Consider the following 23,171-nt stretch of genomic DNA (forward strand, 5'->3'; position numbering starts at 1 on the left):
CCCCCCCCCCCCCCAAAAATCAAAGAAACCTACCACTAACCAGACCCCAAGATGGTTCCTCGAAATCAACCCCAACGGCCGCATCCCCGCCCTGACGGACACCTTCACCGACGGCCAGAAGATCTCCCTCTTCGAGTCCGGCGGCATTCTGCTGTATCTGGCCGAGCGGTACGACAAGGACTACAAGATCAGCTACCCGCGGGGCACGCGCGAGTGGTACGAGATGACCAACTGGCTGTTCTTCCAGAACGCCGGCGTCGGTCCCATGCAGGGCCAGGCCAACCACTTCGTGCGCTACGCCTCCGAGCACGTCCCCTACGGCATCAACCGCTACGTCAACGAGACCCGCCGCCTGTACGGCGTGCTGGACAAGCGGCTCGGCGAGAGCCCGTCCGGGTTCCTGGTCGGCGATCACATCTCGCTGGCGGATATCTCGCACTGGGGGTGGGTGACGTGCGCCGGCTGGTCGGGCGTCGATATCGACGAGTTCCCCCATCTGAAGGCTTGGGAGGAGCGGCTGTTGAAGCGCGAGGGCGTCGAGAAGGGTCGCCATGTGCCTTCGCCGCATACGATCAAGGAGATGATTAAGGATAAGGAGGCGGCCGAGAAGAGCATGCGCGAGACGAGGGAGTGGGTGTTGAAGGGGATGCAGGATGATGCGGCTAAGAAATAGGTTTTCCTTTGGGTCTGGTTTGGGGTGGTTAGAGGGTTAGTGGATTCTGGGAGCGGGAGGGTCTCTGTAATAATGAATCAATCATGAATCTATTTTAATTCTCATTTTCTGGCTCCTTGGGATTATGGTTAAAAGTGAATGGAATATTGATGTTAGAAGTGAGCGAGGCAAAAAGGTAATTGCAGTAAGTTACTTACTGACGTGCTGAAGTAGACCGCGGCGGGCTTAGTCACGCAACCACGTGAAGAAAGCTTTTGCCACTTTCCCCCCGGAGGGCCCTGTTTTCTGGCCTTTGTAGTTGATTCGATCCCTCCCCTCCATCTATCTCACAGAACGCAAGATCCGCAAGGACACGATCCTGCACGGGAAATCTCACTGACCAGGTTCTGAACCGACTGACAGTGACATGGCTTGGCGCAACCAGGGAGTCACCGGCTCCAACAACGTCCCTTTGGGCCGGAGAAGGTTCGGCGGCGATGAGGCCCCAGAGGACGAGAGTCGCACCGCGACCCCGGCCTCTGCCGCTGGGGATAGCGCCTACAAGCGCGGTCGCAGCCCTGTTCGTGGTGAGTTGTTGCCCTTCCATCCACATTACATCAAGGTAAAAAATACTAACGTCTCTAGCTGATCCTCCCGCGGACGGTGTCAAGAAGCGCAAGAAGCGCAACCGTTGGGGTGATGCGCAGGAGAACAAGGCCGCCGGTCTCATGGGCCTGCCCACCATGATCATGGCCAACTTCACCAACGAACAGCTGGAGGCGTATACGCTGCATCTGCGTATCGAGGAGATCAGCCAGAAGCTGCGAATCAACGATGTGGTTCCAGCCGACGGTGACAGGTTTGTCGAACTTCCACCCATCCTCTTTCTCTCAGCGCTACAGGAGTGGCTAACCGTTGTGATACTCCTACAGATCTCCCTCGCCTCCTCCCCAGTACGATAACTTTGGCAGACGTGTAAACACAAGGGAATACCGGTATCGGAAGCGTCTCGAGGATGAGCGCCACAAGCTCGTCGAGAAGGCGATGAAGACCATTCCTAACTACCACCCGCCCTCTGACTACAGACGTCCCACTAAGACCCAGGAGAAGGTCTACGTGCCAGTGAATGACTATCCAGAGATTAACTTCAGTATGATAACTAACCCTCTAACTCCTAACCGTTGCGTTGTGCTCTGTATTCCTACTTGAACCTCTGTGCTCGAGTCGGGCTTCTGATGACGACGTCGCCGCCGCGCGATGGGATTCTCTCCAGCTCGCTTCTTGCTAACCCTTGCTGCTTGATGTTGCACTCTTCTTCCCTCTTTCACCCTCAAAACAAAAACAGCTTGAACTAACACCTAGGCTTTCCGCTATCTTTTTAAAGTTGGCTTACTCATAGGTCCTCGTGGTAATACCTTGAAGAAGATGGAGACCGAGTCCGGCGCAAAGATTGCGATCCGTGGCAAGGGTTCCGTCAAGGAAGGAAAGGGTCGCTCTGACGCCGCTCATGCCAGCAACCAGGAAGAGGATCTCCACTGTCTGATCATGGCAGACACCGAGGAGAAAGTTAACAAGGCGAAGAAGCTGGTGCACAATGTCATTGAGACGGTATGTTTTTCCTTTGCTGTTAGATCGTTCAAGACTCCGTGCTCATGGTACATTAGGCTGCCTCCATCCCCGAAGGCCAGAACGAGCTCAAGCGGAACCAGCTTCGAGAACTCGCCGCCCTCAACGGTACTCTCCGTGACGATGAGAACCAGGCTTGCCAGAACTGTAAGTCTTCTCCCAATCATCCCTGGTCCCTCCTTCTAACACAGACAGGTGGTCAAATCGGACACCGCAAGTACGACTGCCCTGAGCAGCGCAACTTCACCGCCAACATCATTTGTCGCGTCTGTGGTAACGCAGGCCACATGGCTCGCGATTGTCCTGACCGCCAGAGAGGCTCCGACTGGCGCAACGGCGGTGGCTATGGCGGCGGCGCCGGCGGTCGCAGAGCTATTGGTGGCGGCGACGCCGTCGACCGGGAGATGGAGGTAGGATCTCGTTCCTGTATTGTGATTGATCGTTACTAACTGTGACCAGCAACTTATGCAAGAACTGTCTGGCGGCGCTCCTGGAGAGAACGGCCACGTACCCCGTCGCATCGAGGCTGGACCCGATCAGGGCTACGATGACCGTGATGCGAAGCCGTGGCAGCGCGGCCCTCCTGCCAGCGATGTGGCTCCTTGGCAGCAGCGCGGCCGCGACCGTCGCGACGACTATGGACCTCGCGACCATGGCAGTGCGCCTCCCTGGGCCTCTCAAGGTCGTGGCGGCCACGGCGGTCACGGTGGCCATGGCGGCGATTACGGCTATGGCTCGCAGGGTGGCTACGGTGCCCCTGGAGCTCCACCCCCATGGCAACAAGCGCAGGCTGCCCCTCCTCCGCCCCCGGGTGGACAGGCATCGTATGGCTACGGAGGCTATCCCTCTTACCCTGGCATGGGAGCGCCCGGTGCTCCTCCTGGCTTGAGTGTGCCGCCTCCACCCCCAGGCATGCCCTCGATGTATCTTGGCAACAGTGGCAGCCCTCCCCCACCCCCTCCTGGCGAGGGACCGCCTCCTCCGGTATGTTTGCTTAACCGAGGTTGTAGGACACCTGACTAACCTGATACAGCCCCCGAGCGAGCAGCCTCCTCCCCCTCCCCCACCTGCTTAGGGCACTTGCAGAACCTGCAGGACCTTCAGATCATGACGACAAAAGCCTACTGAATTCAGCTGCTGAAATGAACCATGAGAGTTGCTTTGATTTGGGATGAAATTCGACAGGAATCCGCAGGATAGCAGGGCGGCATACGTGGCGGGCGAGTCTGGATTCGACTGGACAGCGTCTGGCCTGCTGCTTTTATTCGTAGTCTATCAAGTGTACTAGCTAATCAATATTGTTCCTTTGTGTTTGGTCCTCGAATTTCTGGTAGTGGAGAATCTAGACAGGTGAAGTGCCGAAGAGCAAAAGCCGGAGTGACGTTTATGGGGCCGGCCCCATTATTGATGCCTAAGGCGGAGACCTTTCTCCGCAATTTCGTGGAGAAGCTCAAATCGATCAATTTTTCTCCTTCAAGGTTGAAAGCAGTCCTCCAGATCGGAGAAGTGATCATGATTCATCAAGTCAAGTAGAGCATTAATTCTCATATCCCCTTTCCAGCCATCCAGTCTTCCAGAGTTAAGGCTTCTTGGCCCCTTTTTTTTGGATCACCAAAGTTTTATCCCCCAGAAACAGATGGAGGGACCCGCCTCTTCTTCTTCATCATCATCATACACCGCAGCCGCCGCAATGACAGGCGGGACCAACACCCACGGAGACCAACCCAGGAGAAGTCTGGGGGATGGAGGAGGAGGATTGGGGTTGGCATCCTCCTCCCCATCTCTATCCCCGAACCTCCACTCCCATCGCAAACCATGGCAATCGCAACCGCAGTCCCAGTCCCAGTCCCGATCCCGACGCAGCTCTTTCCTCCGATCTGGGGGTGAAAGACATCCACAGCAGCAGCAGCAGCATCGCTCCGACCCCGGGGCAAGACACGAACCCCCCTCCACTTCAGCATCAGCGTCATCATCCAAATGGTACCGCGTCCGCTTGTTCCGGGGCATGGTCAAGGACGTCAAACGCCGGGCGCCGTACTATTGGAGTGATTGGACGGACGCGTGGGATTATCGCGTCGTGCCGGCGACGGTTTATATGTATTTCGCTAAGTATGTTGATTCCTTTTGGGGGGGGGGGGGGGGGGGGGGGGGGGGGGGGGGGGGGGAAGTGGTGTGTTTTGTTGGGTTTGGTGTGGTGTGGTGGGGGGGTGGGGGGGGGGGGGGGGGGGGGGGGGAGTTTCGAGATGGATTTGGGACGGGGATGGGATGGAGTTCGAGGATGAAGAGGCTTTTGGCTAAAAACTGACCCCCCGTCGCGTTTTAGTATCCTCCCTGCATTGGCGTTCTCCCTCGACATGTTTGAGAAGACCAACCAGAGCTATGGCGTGAATGAGGTGCTGTTGGCCTCGGTGCTCGGGGCGGTGGTTTTCTCGGTCTTCGCGGCGCAGCCGTTGGTTATTGTTGGGGTTACTGGTTAGTATTTTCTTCTTCTTTTTGTATCCTGGGGGTAGTAGGGTGAAGGGGATTTTTATTGGATCTTCTTGATAATCTGCGCAGTGCTCAGCTGATCTGTCGTAGGTCCTATTACGGTGTTCAATTATACGGTTTATGATATCATCGCTTCGAGAGGCACGAATTATCTGGCCTTTATGTGCTGGATTGGGATGTAAGTCTCCTTATTCTCATTCTCTCTTTCTTGTTTGTGTTCATTCTTTCTTGTTTGTTGGGGCAATGGCACCGTACTGACCACTCAGATGGTCCTTGATCATGCATTGGTTGCTGGCTATCACCAACGCCTGCAATGGGTTGACCTACGTGACGCGCTTCTCGTGCGACATCTTCGGCTTCTACGTCGCGTTCATCTACCTGCAGAAGGGCATCCAGGTCCTGACCAGACAATGGGGCTCCGCGGGCGAGACCTCCGCCTACCTGAGTATCATGGTCGCTTTGCTGGTGCTGATGGCGGGCTGGATCTGTGGCGAGCTGGGCAACAGCAGCCTCTTCCAGAGATTCGTGCGCAAGTTCCTGGAGGACTACGGCACTCCGCTGACCATTGTCTTCTTCACGGGCTTCGTGCACATCGGCCATATGAGGGACGTCGAGGTGGCCACTCTGCCGACCAGCAAGGCCTTCTTCCCCACCGCGGATCGAGGCTGGTTGGTCCATTTCTGGGACATCAGCGTCGGGGATGTGTTCCTGGCGATCCCGTTTGCGGTCCTCCTGACGATCCTGTTCTACTTTGACCACAACGGTGAGTACGCCCCCCCCCCCCCCCCCACAAAATTGCGGTAGGCTAGACGTGGCTGACCACTGGACCAGTGTCCTCACTGATCGCCCAGGGAACCGAGTTCCCGCTTCGTAAACCCGCCGGGTTCCACTGGGACCTGTGGCTCCTGGGCCTCACCACCTTCGTGGCCGGTCTGCTGGGCATCCCCTTCCCCAACGGGCTGATCCCCCAGGCGCCCTTCCACACGGCCGCCCTCTGCGTGACGCGCGACGTCGCCGACGAAGACGACACCAACAAGGGCAAGGCCATCCGCATCACCGACCACGTCGTCGAGCAGCGCGTCAGCAACCTCGCCCAGGGCCTGCTCACCCTCGGCACGATGACCGGCCCGCTCCTCATCGTCGTCCACCTGATCCCGCAGGGCGTCCTCGCGGGCCTCTTCTTCATTATGGGCGTCCAGGCGCTCCAGGGCAACGGCATCACGCAGAAGCTCGTCTTCCTCGCCCAGGACCGCCGCCTCACCCCGGCCGCCAACCCGCTCAAGCGGCTCAAGCGCCGTCCCGCCATCTGGGCCTTTGTCATCGCCGAGCTGATCGGCTTCGGCGCCACATTTGCCATCACCCAGACCATCGCGGCCATCGGCTTCCCGGTCATCATCCTGCTGCTGATCCCCGTCCGCTCGTTCCTGTTCCCGCGGTGGTTCACCGCGGAGGAGCTGGGGGTCCTCGATGGGCCGGCGGCGAGTCCGTTCACGATGGAGAGCGTGGGCGGGACGCACGGCTTGGATGATTCGTTCGGGGGCGAGGGGGCGTTGGCGGGACACGACGGTGGGCGGAGGAACTCGAAGGCCCGCGGTGGTCAGGATACTGGTGTCTTTGATGCGAATCGGGACGAGAGTTCGTCGGAGTCCGTGGTGGGTGATGATCTGGAGAGGGGGGAGGTGTTTGAGATGCAGAGGTCGGCGGTGCGGCGGAGGAGTACCACGGGGGTGAAGGATTGATGTTTTGTGTGCTTTGGGATGGCCAGAGGCTGCTCTGGTTGTTGTTCGAGTGGATGCTGGCTCGGGATAGATGCTCGTGACTTGCTTCCATGGGCCATGAAAGACATAAAATTTAGATTCGACCTAGTTGTATATAATTCTATATCATCGCCGATTGTATGTTGGTCAATGGTTTCTTAGAGGTCTTTTCACATGAAAAGTGGCCAAGGTCTTATCAAGTTGGGCGAGTCCATACATTGGAAAGGACGGTAGCTAGGCCAATCGAACCGAGTGAGGGCTATAGCAGAGTAAATATAGCTCGTATTGCTAACTACCACTTACATGCAACCCAGCCAACCCACACAAGCAGTTCACGCAAGGGTTTGACACTACAGATGTCAGGATATGAGATGCTTAAGGGGTAAGGCCTTGAAGAAACCAAGTCCCATCACAAAAAAGAACAACCATCGACCCCAAAGGACCGAATTGAAGCATGATAGAAGCGCATGAAATCTGCTGGGCCCAACACATCCATATTTTCACAACATGAAAAAACAAAAAGAGAATCCAATGCAAGATTGGACGGTGTCAAGGCCCGAGCCGCGGATCGAACGCGGGACCTCTCGCAGATATGCTTGGGTTTGTATCCCTAAGCGAGAATCATACCACTAGACCACCCGGGCTTGATATATTTTCTGCCTGCTTTTGAGATAATATAATCCAAAATACATGCAAGAATTAGCTTTGCACTGTGCAAAATAGAGTTCATCGAGACCAAAACCTCGCACTAACCGAACACAGTTAGCCTGATACGCCGCCCAGAGCGGTCGGCCTTTCTGCCGTCATATCGACCAAAAAAAAAAAGTCAAGCGCATGCTTCACATTCAATCCAACACACCAAAAACCAAAATGGCGCCCTCACAGTCCCCCGAACCTATCCCGGACGAGTCTGCCTCTAACCACTCCTCGTCCGACGCAGAGAACGAGTCCGAGTCCTCATCCGACGAGGGCGGCGTCACCCTCGATACAATTCAAAAACAGCAGCGCGCCCCCAAGAGAAGACGTCTCTCGGACTCGTCGACCGACTCCTACATCGCCGCCGCGCCGCCGGCACCCTTGCCCACGCTCTCCCGCATCAAGCGCAAGGAGGACGTCGCCAGGGAGGCCGCCACCAAGGCCGCAGCGGACGCGAACCCGGTGCTCATCAAGGATGCGCTGGCGGCGGGGCTCGAGGATGCGCGGTCCTCGTTCACCGACCTGAAGGTGGCGCCGTGGCTGGTGGGCTCGCTGACGACGATGGCGGTGCGCCGGCCCACGGCGATCCAGAAGGCGTGTATCCCCGAGATCCTGGCGGGGCGGGATTGTATCGGAGGCAGTCGCACGGGTTCCGGTAAGACGATTGCGTTTGCGGTGCCCATGCTGCAGAAGTGGGCGGAGGATCCGTTTGGGATCTTTGGGTTGGTGCTTACGCCGACGAGGTGGGTTTATCCTTTTCTCTTAAGATGGACAGAAAGAAGGAAGAAGGGACAGAAAGACAGACAGACGGAAAGAAAGGCAATGCTAACTTTTCGAGGGCAGAGAACTGGCCCTCCAAATCTACGAGCAAATCAAAGCCCTCTCCGCGCCGCAGAGCATGAAACCCCTCCTCATCACCGGCGGCACCGACATGCGCTCGCAGGCGCTGGCCCTGTCGCAGCGCCCCCACGTGGTCATCGCCACCCCCGGCCGGCTGGCGGACCACATCCACACCTCGGGCGCGGACACCATCCGCGGCCTGTCGCGGGTCCGCATGGTCATCCTGGACGAAGCCGATCGCCTCCTCTCCCCCGGGCAAGGGTCCATGCTCCCGGACGTGGAGACCTGCCTCAGCGCGGTGCCATCGGCCGCCGACCGGCAAACGCTGCTATTCACCGCAACCCTGACCCCGGAAGTGCGGGCCCTCCAGTCCATGTCTTCATCTTCCTCATCATCAACGAAACCCCCCATCTTCGTCACCGAGATCACCTCCGCCAACAAGTCCACCATCCCGCCGACCCTCCACCAGACCTACCTCCAAGTCCCGCTGACCCACCGCGAAGCCTTCCTGCATGTTCTCCTCAGCACCGACGCCAACGCGACCAAACCTGCCATCATTTTCACCAACACCACCGCCACCGCCGACCTGCTGGAGCGCATGCTCCGCCGCCTGGGCCACCGCACCACCTCCCTGCACAGCCGGCTCCCGCAGAGCGAGCGCAACGCCAACCTCGCGCGGTTCCGCGCCGCGGCCGCGCGCATCCTCGTCGCCACGGACGTCGCCTCCCGTGGATTGGATATCCCCTCGGTCGAGATGGTGGTCAACTACGACGTGCCCCGGAATCCGGACGACTATGTGCATCGTGTCGGTCGTACGGCGCGTGCGGGCCGCAAGGGTGAGAGTGTCACGCTCGTCGGGCAGAGGGATGTGGCGCTTGTGCTTGCCATTGAGGAGCGGGTGGGGAGGAAGATGGTCGAGTGGGAGGAGGAGGGCGTGAGTGTGGAGACGAGGGTGGTTAGGGACGGGGTGTTGAAGGTGGTCGGCGAGGCGAAGCGCGAGGCTGCCGGCGAGATGGATGAGGGAAGGGATGTGTTGGGGAGGAGGAGGGTGAAGTTGAAGAAGGTGAGGTAGGGGGGGTTTCCTGTTGCTAGGTTCCGCTGTGGAAATATGGGATGCGCCGGGGATTGTACTGTACATAACTACATAGTCTTAAGAAGATTTTGGGAAGCCGGTTCTTATGGCATTGTTTCAGGTTAAGTTAGCTAGGAACAGTAGATGAGATTGGCTCCTGTTGGGCTGATTGCGTAAACACTCGGTAGAGCGAAGCGAAACTCGTTGTGCACAGTCCGACTGCCTACGGTGTCTGAAGATGTCGATGTCGGTCTCTTCTGACCACACATCCTCATCCTCCGAGCATTATTCAAGACTTGGAGCCTCCTTGGAAACCATGCATGTAATCCTGCATTACGCAGCAGACTACTAATAGCGATACTATAAAGAGTCCTGCCATGCTCCTGAGGCCATCGGTCCTGGTGTGTACGCAGACATGGTACAATACACGAGTAGCTCTAGGGCGACTACACTGCCTAGCTCTCATGGGATTGACTCGCTCACCGGACGAATCTGACGGTCACAGTACGCGTGGCATGGTCGAGAGAAGAACATATCGATCTAGTCCTGATTGTTGATGACCAGGTATAACGATCAGACCGCGAGGGCTGGACGGGACTCAAGACGCCTGATGTTTCTGGGGAATGTCGGGCCTTGGAGAGCATGTCGACGACTACCAAGGTCACTGAGTTGCAGGCTGCAGTATAGACGGAGATGTGCTGCATGACTATGGATGCAAAGACCAAGGTCCTCGACGCGTGGGGGGACACGCTACTAAAGAGGGTTTACTGTTAGTTGAAGTTGGGTTTGGTTTAGTTTAGTTTGGCCGGCAAGGAGACGAGCGAGCGAGACTCGGACGCCGACGCGGATTGACCACCACACGCGCGCCGAGCCCACCTCCACCTACCTTACTCTCCGGACATCCTCTTTCTCCTCCTCCTCCCCCTCCCCCTCAAAAGGCCATTGAGTCTTCTGACCGAGTCCAGTTTCCTTGTCTTGACACTCTCCTTGCTTGCCATTCCTCTGGAAACCCGGTTCGTCCTCAAAAAGTTTGGGTGTACTGTACTGTACTGTACAAGTTCCAGCACGTGTTGGTAGTTCTCGCTCCCTCCTGGTCCGAACTACTTTAACGGAGCTACTACTGGAGTACAACACGTCCACCACACACACAAACACTTGCTCTTCTTGATTTTCTTTTTTTTTTGTTACCATCCCCTCTTGTGGTTCTCCTCTAGTACTTCTATCAGGAGTACCCTCTCTCTCTCCCTCTCCACCCCACTCACCATGCATTCCACCGTATCAGCACATACCAGCCCTGTCAAGGACGGCAGGCGGATTCTCGGTGAGAAGACCGTCAACGCGTGCCTGTCCCCCGCCCGCCATCGCCACGCCGCCTCCCTCTCGCCGGTGAAACGTCCATTCCTGGAGACACCGTCGCTCACCTCTCCGTCGAAAAAGCTTCTTCCGTCGCCGCTGTTTGCCGGTCAGAAACGCTCCATTGACCAAGTCGAGGGCCACCGCGAGCATGAGAGCAGTGCCCGCGAGCGCGCGCCGGTCCAGGCACCGGCACCAGCCCCAATCCACGCGCAAATTGAGTCGACGACAAAGTCCTCAGCAACTGCAGCAGATGAACATGTCAGTAATCGCCATAATCCTTTTTCGAACTTCATGTATAGGTTACTAACATCCAGTCGCGTGCTCAGATCCGATCCGACGCGACACAACAACCCATTATTCCTGATCTAGAAACACAACAACAACAACAACAACAACAACAACAACAAAAACAAAACGAAGTCGAACCACAACAGCAGCAACAACAACAACTACCACCCCCGCCTCAACCCAGCGAACTCCCAGCACAAACCCAACCCACCTCCACGCGAGCAGTCCTCTCCGACCCAGCGACGCGCAAACGCTTTATTCAAGAAGTATGTCCCCTCCCCGAAAATGCAACAACTCATCCCAACCCCCAACCCCAGCGAACTAACACCCAAAACAGAAAGCAACCCTCCTTCGCATCCGCCTCCAAACCGCCATGCGTCACGTCCGCGACCCGCAATTCGACCGCCGCCTCTCCGAGCTCGAGGCCCACAGCCGGAAATGTCCCCGACTGACCACCGCCGTCGTCCCCGGATCCCAAACCCCCGTGCCAAAAGACATAACACGTATGGCGGCGGCTGCTGCAGCTGCAGCTGATCCCAAGACCCCGGTCCCGTTCATCACCTCCACCACCCCGTCGAATCTGCAACAACCCGAGCACAATACATCACCTGACAACGACAATAACAACCACGCGTCGGGGCTATCGTCGCCGCCGCTCTCAACAGGGAATGACGCTGCGTCTGCGCTGGAGGAGGATGATGATGATCCGATGAAAACCCCGACGCAGAAGATGTATCGTCATACCACAGGAACAGGGAACGAAGCCTCGCCGATGATGCAGTTGAGTAGTCCGCCTGCGACGGTGTCGCGACGGAGGACGGGGACGGGAATGGGGACCGTGCCCGAGGAGTCAGACGTTGAAGAGGACGGAGTGAGTCTGCCGGAGACGCAGAGGCGGTTATCGCAGAAGGGGGATGCGGTGGATGGGTTGTTGAAGTTGATGGGGACGGCGGAGCAGCAGCAGCAGCAGGCCGAGAAAGCAGAGGTGCGGACGGGGTGATTTCATTGACGGCATGTTGTGCTTGCTTATTGCGCCCCGCGTCAACTGTGGCATGTGGGATAGAACCCCTCTCGAGGATAGCGTTATGCTTGTCTGTCGCCGCTCCGCCGGATATGATCTACCCAGTGTCCAAGCTTGATAGATCAGGGCAATCGCGGCTCTTGCCTGGGACGGAGAGATGAGGCACCGGATTAAATGCCATGCATGTATTGTATATAGAATAAGGGGAACTTAGAGCTATCCGGATGGTAGAGATGGATGGCAGAGCATGCGAGAGAGAGTCAAGTCAATCATGATACCCTTCCTACTTTCACCTTCCTGGTCTACTGTTCTCGACTACTAGGTCTTTGCAATTGAATCATGCTAATTGCGGTGATGCATAGGTAGGTATTTTCGAGAGTGATCCAGCCATTGATGAGGCAGCACTGGCCTGCACCAGGGACTAGTGAATTGTTGCTGGTTGGCCGGTTGCCATTGCGCCAGATCACTAGAGTTGTCATACCCCTCTTACAATCTGAACTAAGATCAGTTAGTTCTTAATACCGTTGTGCTAGTCGTTTCCACCCGTGGGGTTGCATGTTTAGGGCATGTCGCACCTTTGCTCATTTCGCTGCTCGCAATCCGGGAGAGCAACCTACCCGAAGCCGGAGTCGAGGGAATTGTTGTTCAGTCGGAAACCTGATCTGGGGTTTTAATTCGTGATTACTGTGATCAATCCACCGTTTCTGGCATTGTTTTTTCTTTTTGACTTAAACTAAGGACAGTACGTGAGGGGCATGTTGTGCTAAGCTTTGTCGGTGAGCCCTAAGTTAACGGGGCCAGCTGCCGCCTCAGGGCACCTCAGGTGGAACGCATGATTACGCGATTAAGCTTATGAATGAGAGACGACTTTTGCAGGGTCATGGAGTAGGGGTATACAAGATGGATGGGGTTCAACACTTCAGTCAGTCACAAATCAGGTACAGACTGTATGTACATGTGATCTTTACCAGTACTAGGCAAGTGGACGGGGCTCGCAAAGAGCCGTTTCAGTACTGATGGGAGATACTTGACTCAAGGGCATTAATGATAAGATATGGTAGTCATCTTTATCATCATTGACTTCGATACTGTAAAATGCCCAGGCTGTGAGCAGGCAATGGAAAAAGCAGCCACGGATTACCTCAGCTCCATCCCCCCCCCAGCTTTCCCCGCATTTCCCCCTTCCTCCAGCTCTGGTTCTTCTTCTCGAGCTTCTAGAATCTTTACTCAGTTCATTGTCCCCAACTATTCTCATCGAGAATCTGTGACTCTGTGTAACACTCCCAAGCACCTTTCTCGTCCCACAGCTTTGTCGATCCTTACTATTTATACCTCCCCCGCAGATCTGTCAGTGGACGGGGCGGATTGATTGCATCATCATCGGAACTGCTGTAACATCTGATCCATCCCTGAACCTCGCGGCATCCTTCTTTCATCTCCCAGCTGCGGTCAGATGGCATCGCTACTCTTGCATTCCTGAGCACGTCATTATAATTATTCTCGTTGGAACTGGCCAATTCGTAGCAGTGTCTCGACATGCGCCTCTCCCTTGTGCTCATAGCCGCCCTTCAGGCGACTGTGAGTATCGCATCCAGCTTGACCCCTCCGGTTCTGCCCCTGATCGTGCGAAATCCGTATCTCAGCACCTGGCTGGGCAATGCTCGAGATGAGCCCTGGTCTAAATGGCCCATCTTCTACACTGGGGAGGAGCTGGGTTTGTCCCTCATGGCCCAGGTCCCCAGCACAGGCACTGTGTATCCTTTGCTCGGCAAGCCTCATGAATCAGTGTCGGGGTAGGTCATCGTCGCCCCGAGGACGAATTCGATTATTTTGCTAACGGTTCACTCTACAGTGTTTTGCAGATCGAGTATCCTACCTACCTTGGAGCCAATTACGACGCGTCCACCACTAATTTGACCTACCGTATCAACTCCGCAACTACCGCGGCCCATCACCAGCTCGATATCACCGTATCCTTTCTTTCTCCTATCACCCCTACGTCGACTCTGCGGCAGTCGATTCCCGCCTCCTACGTGTCAATCCACGTGCATGGCAACGCAAGCGTAAATGTCTATATGGATATCAACGGACGCTGGGTGAGCGGAGACGCCGGTAGCCAGCTCACCTGGCAATACGATGGGTATGGCTCCGAGGAGAGCAAGCCAAGCTTACGCAGATGGCGTCTCCAGAGGAAGTCTGAGTTGCTACTGTCAGAGATCCGGGATCGTGCGGAATGGGGGACTTTACATTTTACCGGACCGGCTGTGCGTCCTCAGACCCCCATTGAAGGCGGAATTCATCGTGGCTAATGTGCCGACTAGGGCGTCCAATATCAATCCGGAGAGGCATCGGCCGTGAGAAGCTTATTCTCCACCCAGGGTGTCCTGGACAACATCAACGACGACGCCTTCCGCGCCATTGGCGACCGTGAGCCGGTCTTTGCATTCTCCAAATCTTTCGTCTTTTCCCCCAAGGATGGCCACAGGAGTGACAGCGTGACCTTCACCCTTGCATTGACCCAAGATCCAGTCGTGCAGTATGCTTCAGCGCGCGGGCTGACCCTGATGCGACCCCTCTGGGAGTCGTGGTTCCCCAGTGTCGAGGCATTGCTTAGCTTCCACTACAGTGACTATGCTCATGCAAGCCTCCTGGCTGCGAACTACTCCGCCCAGCTCGCTCAGGATGCCTATCAGTCGGGTGCGCATGATTATGTGGATATCGTCGCGCTCTCCGCGCGCCAGGTCATGGGAGCAACCACTTTCGCGGGGACTCCCGACGATCCCATCCTGTTCTTGAAGGAGATCTCCTCGAACGGCAATTTCCAGACCATCGATGTCATCTTCCCGGCTTTCCCCTTCTTCTTGTACACCAACCCGCGGTGGCTGGCGTACCTGCTGGAGCCGTTGATTGAGCACATGCTGAGTGGACAATATCCCAACACGTACGCCATGCACGATCTGGGGACGCATTTCCCCAATGCCACCGGTCACCCGGACGGAAATGACGAATACATGCCTGTGGAGGAGTGTGGTAACATCCTCATCATGGGCCTGGCAATTGTCAACTCTCTTCGCTACTCGGAGGATACTGCTGCGACATCCATCTGGTCGGTGCAGGGTGCGTCTCCCGAGTTGCCCGAGGAAACTCATGGCAAATTCCCTCTGGTCAATCTTCAGATGTTCAGCGGCATCGATTACCAAGATGGCAGATGGGGCGGTGGCACGCAAGGCGAGCACTTGGCTGAGAGATGGGTCCAACGCAGTTATCGACTCTGGGATCAGTGGACAGGTTACTTGGTGGAGTTCTCCCTCGAGCCCGCCAACCAATGTAAGTCATACCTTCGTGACAGTAACCAGGCAGCGAACTGACACCACCACAGTGTCCACGGACGACTTTGCCGGCTGGCTTGCTCTGCAGACCAACCTGGCCTTGAAGGGTATCATCGGCATCAATGCGATGAGTAAATTGGCCGAGGTGGCGGGCTACCACACCGATGTCACCTATTACAAGGTCGGTCATCGATTTTCAGCTCTCGAACCCGGCTTTAGCTGATCATCCCAGAACATCTCGGATACCTACATCGCCAAGTGGGAGGAATACGGCATGTCGCGCGACCAGACGCACGCCAAGCTCGCCTACGACTGGTATGGATCCTGGACCACGATCTACAACCTCTACGCCGACGCGCAGCTCTGCTTCCACCTGGACGGCACCGACAACTCTCCCGACTCGGTTCCAGTCCACAACATCGGCCAGAAACCACTCACCCCCGCCCCTCCACTGACCCCCAAAAGAAAGCACGGCTTCGTCCCGCGCCACATCTACCAGCGCCAATCGATCTGGTACCACAACGTGCGGCAGAAGTACGGCCTGCCGCTCGACAGCCGCCACCTGTACACCAAGACGGACTGGGAGTTCTTCGCGATGGCGGTCGCCGGCGAGGAGGTGCGCCGCGAGATCCTCGAGTCCGTCGCCCGCTGGGTCAACGAGACCGTCACCGACCTCCCCTTCACCGACTTGCACAACACCGAGGGCCGCGGCGAGTTCCCCGGCCCCAACTTCTATGCCCGCCCCGTCGTCGGCGGCCACTTCGCCTTCCTGGCCCTCCAGCGCGCCTGCGGCGGGCGGGCGAGGGAGGGCCTGGCCTTTTTGGATGGCCTCGCGGACCCGGAGGGCACGTTGGCCGAGTGGGAGGCCGCCGCGGCGGAAGCGGTAGAGCAGTTCGCTGGCTCTAGCTCCGAGAACACGGAGCTTTAGCCCAACCCACAAGTCCGCAGTCTGGGTTCTTTTTGTGCTACTATCTCCCAGGTATATATACGCAGCGCCGCGAGGTGATTCCTTGGCTGCTAGTTGGGTAGGAAGGAAGTAGGGACCGTAACCCTAGCCCTCTCCTCTCTCTAGACAATTGAATTGAATCTCAAATCCCCCTACCGTACCACCCACTCTGGACACCTCTTTGGTGCTACATAGCCAAAGCTAGCCACGTCGGCCCATCTCTCCCTACTTACTTACCTATCTGTCTAGTCAGATTCCCACCAGGGGAAGGGAGCATAGTACACGTGCCGTCTGATGAGGATAGTAGGATAGTAGACCTAGCATAGTAGAACAGCAAACAAGTTATTAATCCGGTCAACAGGAATAATCCTCTTGCACACTGTGTCTACAATCTACACAATAAGTTACTAGATAGACAGAACCATACAGAACCATACGTACTGCTCCCAGGTCCCAGATCCCACAATCACAAATCATCTTATCTGCATGTCTGCCCGCCTGCCACCTACAAACCTCGTTCATCCATATCAAATGACCGACTAACTGGCTGAACAGAGGGGGGTGGGGGGTGGGGTGCTGCACCGCGAGAGAGAGCGAAGATGCAGCAAAAGACCCTATGCAAGGTATACAAGTACTGTACTTGGGGCATTGCCGTTGCCGGGCAAGTGGCAGGCAGATCAAGAAACTCAATTCCGCGATGATCGATCGATCGAGGATACGAAGCTTTTTTTTGTGCATTGGGAGGAGAGCAAGTACGACTTATACGGAGATTTCAGAATGCATTACTCCGAGGCAAGTACCGAGGACACTACTTCGAGATTCTTGTTGCATATGGGCGAAAATCTTCTCATTTTTTGGGGGAGATATTTTTAGAAAATCATATGCAGCTGTCTCGTACTTGCATAATAGGTGGCGGTCAGATTTGCTTTGCTCTCAAGACACGCGATCAAGCCCCGGACAAAAGGGAAACTAACTGCGCACGGAAAAGACAAGACGGTCCGACTACCTTAGGAATCCTGAAGTGGTTCAACGGGTGGGGAAGAGATTTTCCTGCGGGATAGGGCTGGAAAGGACGAGGGGGAGAAAAAGATTAAGATAAATTAACGGAACACATCGTGTCAATTGTGAGCGAGTTAATGGAAAAAAATTTTCGTTTTTTTGGAACCGGGCAGATGGGAGGGTGAGTTATTTAGTTAAAATATAACACACGCGCACACACACGCAAGATTTCTTTCGACATGGGGACATGACGGTGTTTGGGGTTAGGCATGAACACATTTATTTGCCACCAAGGCTGGGGAAGTTCTTCTCGTCGATGTTGACGGAAGCGCCGCTGGTAGCAGCACCGCTGGGGCGGGGAGCGTTGGTGTTGTTACCACCACGGCCGCCGCGGCCGCCGCGAGCACCACCGCGGGCACCACGGCCACGGGGGCCGTTGGCACCACCGCGGGGGGCCTCGACGAAGCGCATGTCAACCTCGAGGACGTTCTTCTCCTTGCGCTGCTTCTCGCGCTTGGACTTCTCCTCCTTGCCCTTGATGTAGGCCTCCTCCTCCTCGCGGGGCTTGAGCTCCTTGGCGGCGGCCCACTTCTTGTCGAGCTTGGAGCCCTCGTTGGCGGCACGAACGGGCTTGGCGCTCAGGTCCTCCTGGGCGGCCTTCTCGGCAAGGTAGTCGGCGAAGGACTTGGACTTGTCGGCGGGCTCCTCCTCGGCGGCGGGAGTCTGGGGCTCGTTCTCGTCCTTGTGGGCGATGTCCTCTCCGGCCTTCTCATCGTCCCAGGTCTTGTCACCGCTCTGGTTACCCCAGCCCTGGTTCACCTGCTTGCGGGTGTCGCTACAGAACGCATCAAGTTAGTTTTCTGAGTGATCCTGTTCTCCGCCCGAATGTGGAACTTTCAAATGAGGCGGATCGCTGGCGGCGGTGGGTGAAACAAAATGGTTGCTTACGTCTGGCCGGTGCGGGACTGGCGGTCGTGGCGGACACGCTCACCACGCTCACCACGCTCACCACGAGCGCGGAAACCGTGGCGCTGGCCCTCCTTGGGGTCCTCGGTGGCCTTCTCGCGGTTGTTGGTGCGGCCGGCGTTGCGGTCGCGGAAAGCTATCCGATCGGAGTGTCAGCCGGGGGGGCGGGGTTGCTGCGGATTGTGAGACATGGTCATGAAACGTACCGGCCTCGTTGCCAGTGGCACGGTTGCCGCGGCGAGCGTTGTTGTTCTCGGCACGGGGCTGGGTGCTGGGAGCTTCCTTGGGAGCATCGCGCTTGCCAACACGGGGAGCAGGTCTGTCTACAGCCCTCGTGGGAGGCTCAGGCTCTCTGTTGGGGTCCAATTCAGGATCATTGCCTGTAGTAGCGAGGCGCAAGAGCACGCAAGAGGTTAGAGATTGATCGCTTCTTTCATTATGCATCAACAGATGGGCAGGTGGGTGGGATGAGATGGATGGCAATGCGGATGGATCCGCTAGTCGCGCAAGGGTATGATGTATGTTGCAAGTGGAAGCAGCACAAACGAGGGTGGAATTGAGGAAGCAGCAGCAGGAAGAGGGCGAGAATTACCAAGAAGCTCGTAGAGGTTCTATTATCACGAAAAAGATATGTTAGCTGGGGGACATGTTTGATCCTCGATGGGATGTGGTGAGTTCTTGGTGTTGGGCGCTGGGCAACCGAGTTGGACCGAAAGCAACCTTGTCAAATCCCTCGCTCACAACCCCGCTCGCTCGCTCGCTTCCCACTCAGAAAGACCTTCCCAGCTCAATTTGGCGGCCCAGGACCTCGCGAGACGAGCGGATTGACGCGGAATTTGGTGGTGCTGGCTCCCAATCGGCGCGGTAAACGATAGATGACGATGGAGTGTCGCGAGAAGTCCTCCTCCTCCTCTCGACGTAGGAAAAAAAATACAACGCACCTTGGACCGGACGTCCGCCATGACGCCTGGTTTTATGCGGGGCCTTCCGGGGGAAGGCTCTGGTCTATCACAACAATTCGGGTCCGACTGAACGGGTGACGGATGGTCGACACAGGCAGAAACCTAGACGACAGTAGGTATCCGGCCTCTCCTTTGGGGATGGGAAATGGGATAGGGGAGATAGAGGGATAGTGGTTGGAGTGAAGGGGTTGACTGACAGTACGGTGGATGGAGGCAACGTTTGTGGTTGCACCCGCCCAATCCGGTAAGGTGCGGATTGCTGCTAAGCGAATTCGGCAATGAGCACCGTGATTGGTCGAGGGGAGCTAGGGCTTAGGGTAAACGGCCAGCAGGATGACGCCCTGATGATGCTCAGTGATCACCTGCAAGAAGAGCTTCCCAGCAGCATACGAGCTGCAGTCGATGACCGTTGCTGAGCCCATTGTTCGCTGCCAATCTGTCATCATTATTGCTGACAGGGTGAGGCATAACCATCTACGCGGGGTGGTTGGAGCTGCTTTCCAGGCTGCTTTCCTCCAAGTAAGCGAAAAGAGCTCCTCCCGCCAACGGAGCACTGTAGATAGAACCCTCTCTAGTCTATCTACTATCTATAGCAATGATTGAACCCCCTCTCCTCCCCAGATATTCATCATTGGATACAATGTCCCCAGTCTCTCGACTAGTGATCCTGCACAGAACGAATTGAAACCGTCCACTATTCCGCTTCTGTATGCTCGTGCTCAATTTGCTCTGCCATTGGATATTGCTTGCTGGGCAATGCTGTCATTGTCCGACGCGGGTAAAGCACGTGACATTCCACCCATGTGACCCCGAGCTCATCTACAATTCATGACGCACTCAGAGCGCTGGACATAACTCGCTGTAAAGCGAATCTCACTTAGAACCATTATCAAATATGTTCATAAGAGCTGGGAAATGGCCCCCCGATGCAACTGCTCGGCAAGCCGGTCATGCATATATAACGAGCTAAATATAGACCAAGAATAGACATGCCTCACATGAACCACTTTCTTTCGACGCTGCTTTTCTTTGAGAAGAGAAAAATCACACAGAATACCGACCGCGACATCAAAACGTCAGAAACAGCAGTGAAACATCAAATCATATGGTATCAACCGCAAAACGCCAGGCAATGCTCCGAAGTTTCAACTTTTGTCTTCCAGTCATAAAGGTGCTCGGGGGCACAGCCAGGGAAAGAAGCCTGACTCCGTCCTCGCGAACATCACCCGCAGATGAGAAGTCGCACACATGCAACGCATGGAAAGAAGCAAACATAGGAAACAGGAACTCAATGACGCGTATTATTTTGTTCGTAGCTAAAGGGGGTTTGGAAGTGCATGCTGGCACTGAGCCCGAACGGATCGGCATCCAGCATGGGTTCATAGTTGCCCAAGATATGATTGGAGGAGTTGGTCGGGGCGTTGTTGGTGCCATACGCGCCATTGGTCCCCTCAGCAGCATGCGGGTGGTATTGATTAAGGACATGCTGTCCCATCGGATGGGCGCCCGGAGCCACGGACCCCGGGTTGTTGTAGCCGGACACATAGGACGAGGCCCCGACAGCCGACTCATGCTCGTCATCGATCATGTCTGCCTGGGCATCATATTCTTGTTCTATGGGCGGTTAGTGCCAAGTTGACAAGCTCATAAGCAGATATATCTTACCTAATTGATCGTAGTGCTTCTGGAAAGGAGATGGATAGTAGGCCGAAGGAACACGAGAAGCACGAGGGCCCGCAGCACTGGGGAGAGCAGACTTTGGCTCCGCCGTATCTGGCTGACCGATACTCATTGGAGGGGTCGTCTGGCTGAGGTTCCGCGAGTGGGCAATCATGTGCGAACGTTGAGTGTGTGGATCCACCCCAGCCGGAGACATCGCACCTTGGAAGGGGAAGGCGGGCGACTTGGCATGGGATGGGGAGGAGGCATGCGAGGGAGGCGTGGCCTGATACTGGGGCGAGGGAATGCCGTATGCGCCATCGCGATGCTGAGACATGCCAAAAGGTTCCTTGGGGGCGATGCCTTGGGGATGCCTTTGAGCGGAGTTGCGATTGACAGCAGCGCGCTCCAGGGCGGAGGGCGGCTTGGTTGTCATCAGGTTGGGCTTCGCCGGAGCCGTACCGGGGGCCCCAGCCTTGAGTCGCAGTTCAGCTTGGACATCAATGCCTATGAGGGGTCAGCATGGCTGAGACAAGGATAACTTTATCGGGAGATTGGATGCATAGATAAGGACACCGACCCTTTTCGAGAAGGATACGTTCCAGTAAGGAATTCTTATATCGCAACATCAAGCACTCATCGGCTGCGGTGCGATGGTTCTGTTGCAGCGTCTGAAGAGACTCCTCATTGCGCTTGATAGTTGATTCAAGCTGACGAATGTATTCTGTGCGACGCTCCCGGAATGCAGCCTGGGCCTGGCGGTTGCGTTGCTTTCGCTCTTCCGAGGTGGCGTAGATCTGATAAGGGTCGGGGGTCAGTCTAGTGAAGCTAAAATGCAGCAAGATAAGAAAGAAGGAATCAGGAACGAACAAGGGGGGTAAGAATGAGATAAAGCAGGTGGAAGGGGAGAGTAGGTGCATTGAAAGATAAAGCAGGAGGGCGAGGGAGGGATCTGACAGGACGATAAGGGACAGAAGGGAAAGGTGATGATAATGATAAATGATAATCGTGCGGGGCCCCGGACTGGCACGCAGGGTCACCTCCCGCCCAAACCCAACCCAGAGAGATAAGAGATGAACCAGAGGGGGGGAAACTCGAAAATTATAAGAAGGGAGCAAAGGGACTTCGTCTCTCAGAAGATCAGATCGGTTTTCTTACGTACAGGCTTTCTCCCACCCTTTCGCTTTTGTGTCTGGGCCACATCCTGGGTTAAGATCTCGCCATCCGCCTCAGGCGTGGACACTGCCGAACTGATTGAACCCTCAGGCATCGGCTCTGACTTGGGAATGACCGGATCCGTGGCCGGTTCATTTTGAAGAGGATGACTGGTGGTCTCGACCATAGAGACCATTGGGATTCTAGAGGGAAAAGGGGGGGGAAGGACTTCTGATGTCTTGTCCCCCTCTTCCGTGAAATGATTCTTTGCCTGGATGGAAATTGCCTTGAGGGTTTGGGGGGAGGGGAAAGGAAATGGGAGGATTTCCTTGGACAGCGATGATGTGCCCCCCTTGCGTTCTTGCGTGAGTTGGTGGTGGGAAAATGATGGTGGTATTGGATGAGTCACCCAACAGAATCCGGGGTTTGGCTGATATAACCTAAAAAGCCAAAGGAGGGGAAAAGAGGAGAACAAAAAAGAGGGGAAACTTTTAGATAATGGAAAAAAGAGTCCCCCCGGAAAGAGAACAGGGCAGATGACAGATCGAAGATCAGATACGTCTCAGGGACGAACCAACAAACTTTGGCCTGCTTCACCCTTCACAGAGAGACGATGTTCGCCAAAGCTGGGGTAAACGCGGTGAGAGGCGTTTTAAGATTAGATGAGATAATGGGAATGTCTCAATGAGGTAAAACACGTCAGTGTTCAAACCACTTGATAGGGAAGAAGATTGATCCCGGCGGGGAAGGGCTGGGCTGCTGCTGCGAGATAGTAGTTCAGACGCAGCAAACGCGCGGATGAGCGGCAATTGGGGGGGAGGAGGGGGGGGGAACGTGCGAACTCAGGCTGAGGGTCGCAGGGAGTCCGGCGGAGCAAGTGACATAAAAGAAATTGGGAACAGTGGTGAGAGATAGCCAGCGAGCGTCGGCAGGCAGAAAGACGTGGTGGGAGGAAGGAGAAAGTGGGAAAGGGCGAGAGGGTGGGAAGATGTGAGGTAAAATTATTTACTAACAAGAACGGGGTAGACCTTAAGAGGGCAAAGCATAAGAGCGAGACTAGTAAGTAGTCAGGGAAAATTTGGAGCAGAAGGAAGGGAACAGAAGGCGTGGAAGGATTAGTATTGGAAGGAAGAAAAGGAAAATGTGAAAAGAGAAAATAGAAAGAAAAAAAACTCTCTCATCATCTCATCTGATCATCATCATCATCATTATTATTTTTACTTCTACTCATTCCTTCCCCTCTCTTTCCTCTTTACTTCCATCTCCTGACTCTATAAACTGCGTTCCTTCTTTCCACTGTAAAAATTTTCACTTTCTCTTGCTCTCTGACACTCGCCTCGTCAAAATTTCCTTTGGGGGA

General features: G+C 55.7%; 8 protein-coding genes and 1 non-coding gene across 9 annotated transcripts in view; 6 read left to right on the plus strand and 3 right to left on the minus strand.

Annotated features, from left to right (window-relative positions):
• BO66DRAFT_317714 (glutathione S-transferase family protein) overlaps positions 1–673 on the plus strand; it is a gene marked incomplete at both ends in the record, with an annotated part of 1,070 nt that extends 397 nt beyond the window's left edge. The window contains one exon of the mRNA XM_025643574.1: positions 52–673. Coding sequence (XP_025506128.1) covers positions 52–673 — 622 coding nt within the window. The remainder of the gene's footprint in view (positions 1–51) is intronic.
• Positions 674–922: 249 nt separating this feature from the next.
• Positions 923–3,571, plus strand: bbp (putative zinc knuckle transcription factor/splicing factor MSL5/ZFM1). Its single transcript, XM_025645375.1, has 8 exons — positions 923–1,239; positions 1,298–1,511; positions 1,585–1,802; positions 2,037–2,260; positions 2,317–2,425; positions 2,474–2,688; positions 2,738–3,262; positions 3,312–3,571. Exons 1-8 carry the CDS (start codon positions 1,080–1,082, stop codon positions 3,351–3,353), a joined length of 1,707 nt encoding a protein of 568 aa, XP_025506129.1. The 5' UTR covers positions 923–1,079; the 3' UTR covers positions 3,354–3,571.
• A 472-nt stretch (positions 3,572–4,043) lies between these two features.
• On the plus strand, positions 4,044–6,563 carry BO66DRAFT_345027 (anion exchange family protein). Its single transcript, XM_025644537.1, has 6 exons — positions 4,044–4,123; positions 4,169–4,387; positions 4,602–4,750; positions 4,856–4,943; positions 5,032–5,528; positions 5,597–6,563. The coding sequence occupies exons 2-6, from the start codon at positions 4,284–4,286 to the stop codon at positions 6,502–6,504; spliced, it is 1,746 nt and encodes a 581-aa protein (XP_025506130.1). The 5' UTR covers positions 4,044–4,123; positions 4,169–4,283; the 3' UTR covers positions 6,505–6,563.
• A 512-nt stretch (positions 6,564–7,075) lies between these two features.
• BO66DRAFT_t99 lies at positions 7,076–7,166 on the minus strand. Its single transcript has one exon. It is a non-coding gene; the product is annotated as a tRNA-Pro (tRNA).
• Positions 7,167–7,381: 215 nt separating this feature from the next.
• dbp8 (ATP-dependent RNA helicase DBP8) lies at positions 7,382–9,130 on the plus strand (the record flags this gene model as incomplete). The annotated part of the gene is made up of 2 exons (XM_025649769.1): positions 7,382–7,961; positions 8,062–9,130. Exons 1-2 carry the CDS (start codon positions 7,393–7,395, stop codon positions 9,128–9,130), a joined length of 1,638 nt encoding a protein of 545 aa, XP_025506131.1. The 5' UTR covers positions 7,382–7,392.
• Positions 9,131–10,062: 932 nt separating this feature from the next.
• BO66DRAFT_469640 (uncharacterized protein) lies at positions 10,063–12,057 on the plus strand. The gene is made up of 3 exons (XM_025652739.1): positions 10,063–10,744; positions 10,813–11,040; positions 11,112–12,057. Exons 1-3 carry the CDS (start codon positions 10,394–10,396, stop codon positions 11,772–11,774), a joined length of 1,242 nt encoding a protein of 413 aa, XP_025506132.1. The 5' UTR covers positions 10,063–10,393; the 3' UTR covers positions 11,775–12,057.
• Positions 12,058–13,034: 977 nt separating this feature from the next.
• Positions 13,035–16,282, plus strand: BO66DRAFT_390005 (putative glutaminase). Its single transcript, XM_025646911.1, has 5 exons — positions 13,035–13,588; positions 13,648–14,059; positions 14,117–15,122; positions 15,175–15,305; positions 15,357–16,282. The coding sequence occupies exons 1-5, from the start codon at positions 13,332–13,334 to the stop codon at positions 16,050–16,052; spliced, it is 2,502 nt and encodes an 833-aa protein (XP_025506133.1). The 5' UTR covers positions 13,035–13,331; the 3' UTR covers positions 16,053–16,282.
• A 656-nt stretch (positions 16,283–16,938) lies between these two features.
• stm1 (putative telomere and ribosome associated protein Stm1) lies at positions 16,939–19,180 on the minus strand. Its single transcript, XM_025646912.1, has 5 exons — positions 18,977–19,180; positions 18,628–18,646; positions 18,242–18,415; positions 18,018–18,171; positions 16,939–17,904 (listed from the first exon to the last, which is right to left on the minus strand). Exons 1-5 carry the CDS (start codon positions 18,995–18,997, stop codon positions 17,349–17,351), a joined length of 924 nt encoding a protein of 307 aa, XP_025506134.1. The 5' UTR covers positions 18,998–19,180; the 3' UTR covers positions 16,939–17,348.
• A 1,105-nt stretch (positions 19,181–20,285) lies between these two features.
• Positions 20,286–21,998, minus strand: BO66DRAFT_317839 (putative bZIP transcription factor; the record flags this gene model as incomplete). The annotated part of the gene is made up of 4 exons (XM_025643581.1): positions 20,286–20,611; positions 20,663–21,163; positions 21,237–21,453; positions 21,819–21,998. 4 exons carry the CDS (start codon positions 21,996–21,998, stop codon positions 20,286–20,288), a joined length of 1,224 nt encoding a protein of 407 aa, XP_025506135.1.
• Between the last annotated feature and the right edge of the window lie 1,173 nt (positions 21,999–23,171).

Source organism: Aspergillus aculeatinus, assembly GCF_003184765.1.
Source record: "Aspergillus aculeatinus CBS 121060 unplaced genomic scaffold BO66scaffold_12, whole genome shotgun sequence".
Lineage (NCBI taxonomy): Eukaryota > Fungi > Ascomycota > Eurotiomycetes > Eurotiales > Aspergillaceae > Aspergillus > Aspergillus aculeatinus.

Coding starts and splice junctions, on each gene's coding strand:
- BO66DRAFT_345027 (XM_025644537.1), top strand. CDS start 4,284: ATGGTCAAGGACGTCAAACGCCGGGCGCCGTACTATTGGAGTGATTGG. Junction 4,388..4,601: donor GTTTATATGTATTTCGCTAA/GTATGTTGATTC, acceptor GTCGCGTTTTAG/TATCCTCCCTGCATTGGCGT. Junction 4,751..4,855: donor GGTTATTGTTGGGGTTACTG/GTTAGTATTTTC, acceptor GATCTGTCGTAG/GTCCTATTACGGTGTTCAAT.
- BO66DRAFT_469640 (XM_025652739.1), top strand. CDS start 10,394: ATGCATTCCACCGTATCAGCACATACCAGCCCTGTCAAGGACGGCAGG. Junction 10,745..10,812: donor CAACTGCAGCAGATGAACAT/GTCAGTAATCGC, acceptor TCGCGTGCTCAG/ATCCGATCCGACGCGACACA. Junction 11,041..11,111: donor GCAAACGCTTTATTCAAGAA/GTATGTCCCCTC, acceptor CACCCAAAACAG/AAAGCAACCCTCCTTCGCAT.
- stm1 (XM_025646912.1), bottom strand. CDS start 18,997: ATGGCGGACGTCCGGTCCAAG. Junction 18,172..18,241: donor TGCCACTGGCAACGAGGCCG/GTACGTTTCATG, acceptor CCGATCGGATAG/CTTTCCGCGACCGCAACGCC. Junction 17,905..18,017: donor CAGTCCCGCACCGGCCAGAC/GTAAGCAACCAT, acceptor TGCGTTCTGTAG/CGACACCCGCAAGCAGGTGA.
- BO66DRAFT_390005 (XM_025646911.1), top strand. CDS start 13,332: ATGCGCCTCTCCCTTGTGCTCATAGCCGCCCTTCAGGCGACTGTGAGT. Junction 15,123..15,174: donor CCTCGAGCCCGCCAACCAAT/GTAAGTCATACC, acceptor ACACCACCACAG/TGTCCACGGACGACTTTGCC. Junction 15,306..15,356: donor CCGATGTCACCTATTACAAG/GTCGGTCATCGA, acceptor TGATCATCCCAG/AACATCTCGGATACCTACAT.
- bbp (XM_025645375.1), top strand. CDS start 1,080: ATGGCTTGGCGCAACCAGGGAGTCACCGGCTCCAACAACGTCCCTTTG. Junction 1,803..2,036: donor CTATCCAGAGATTAACTTCA/GTATGATAACTA, acceptor ATCTTTTTAAAG/TTGGCTTACTCATAGGTCCT. Junction 2,689..2,737: donor CCGTCGACCGGGAGATGGAG/GTAGGATCTCGT, acceptor AACTGTGACCAG/CAACTTATGCAAGAACTGTC.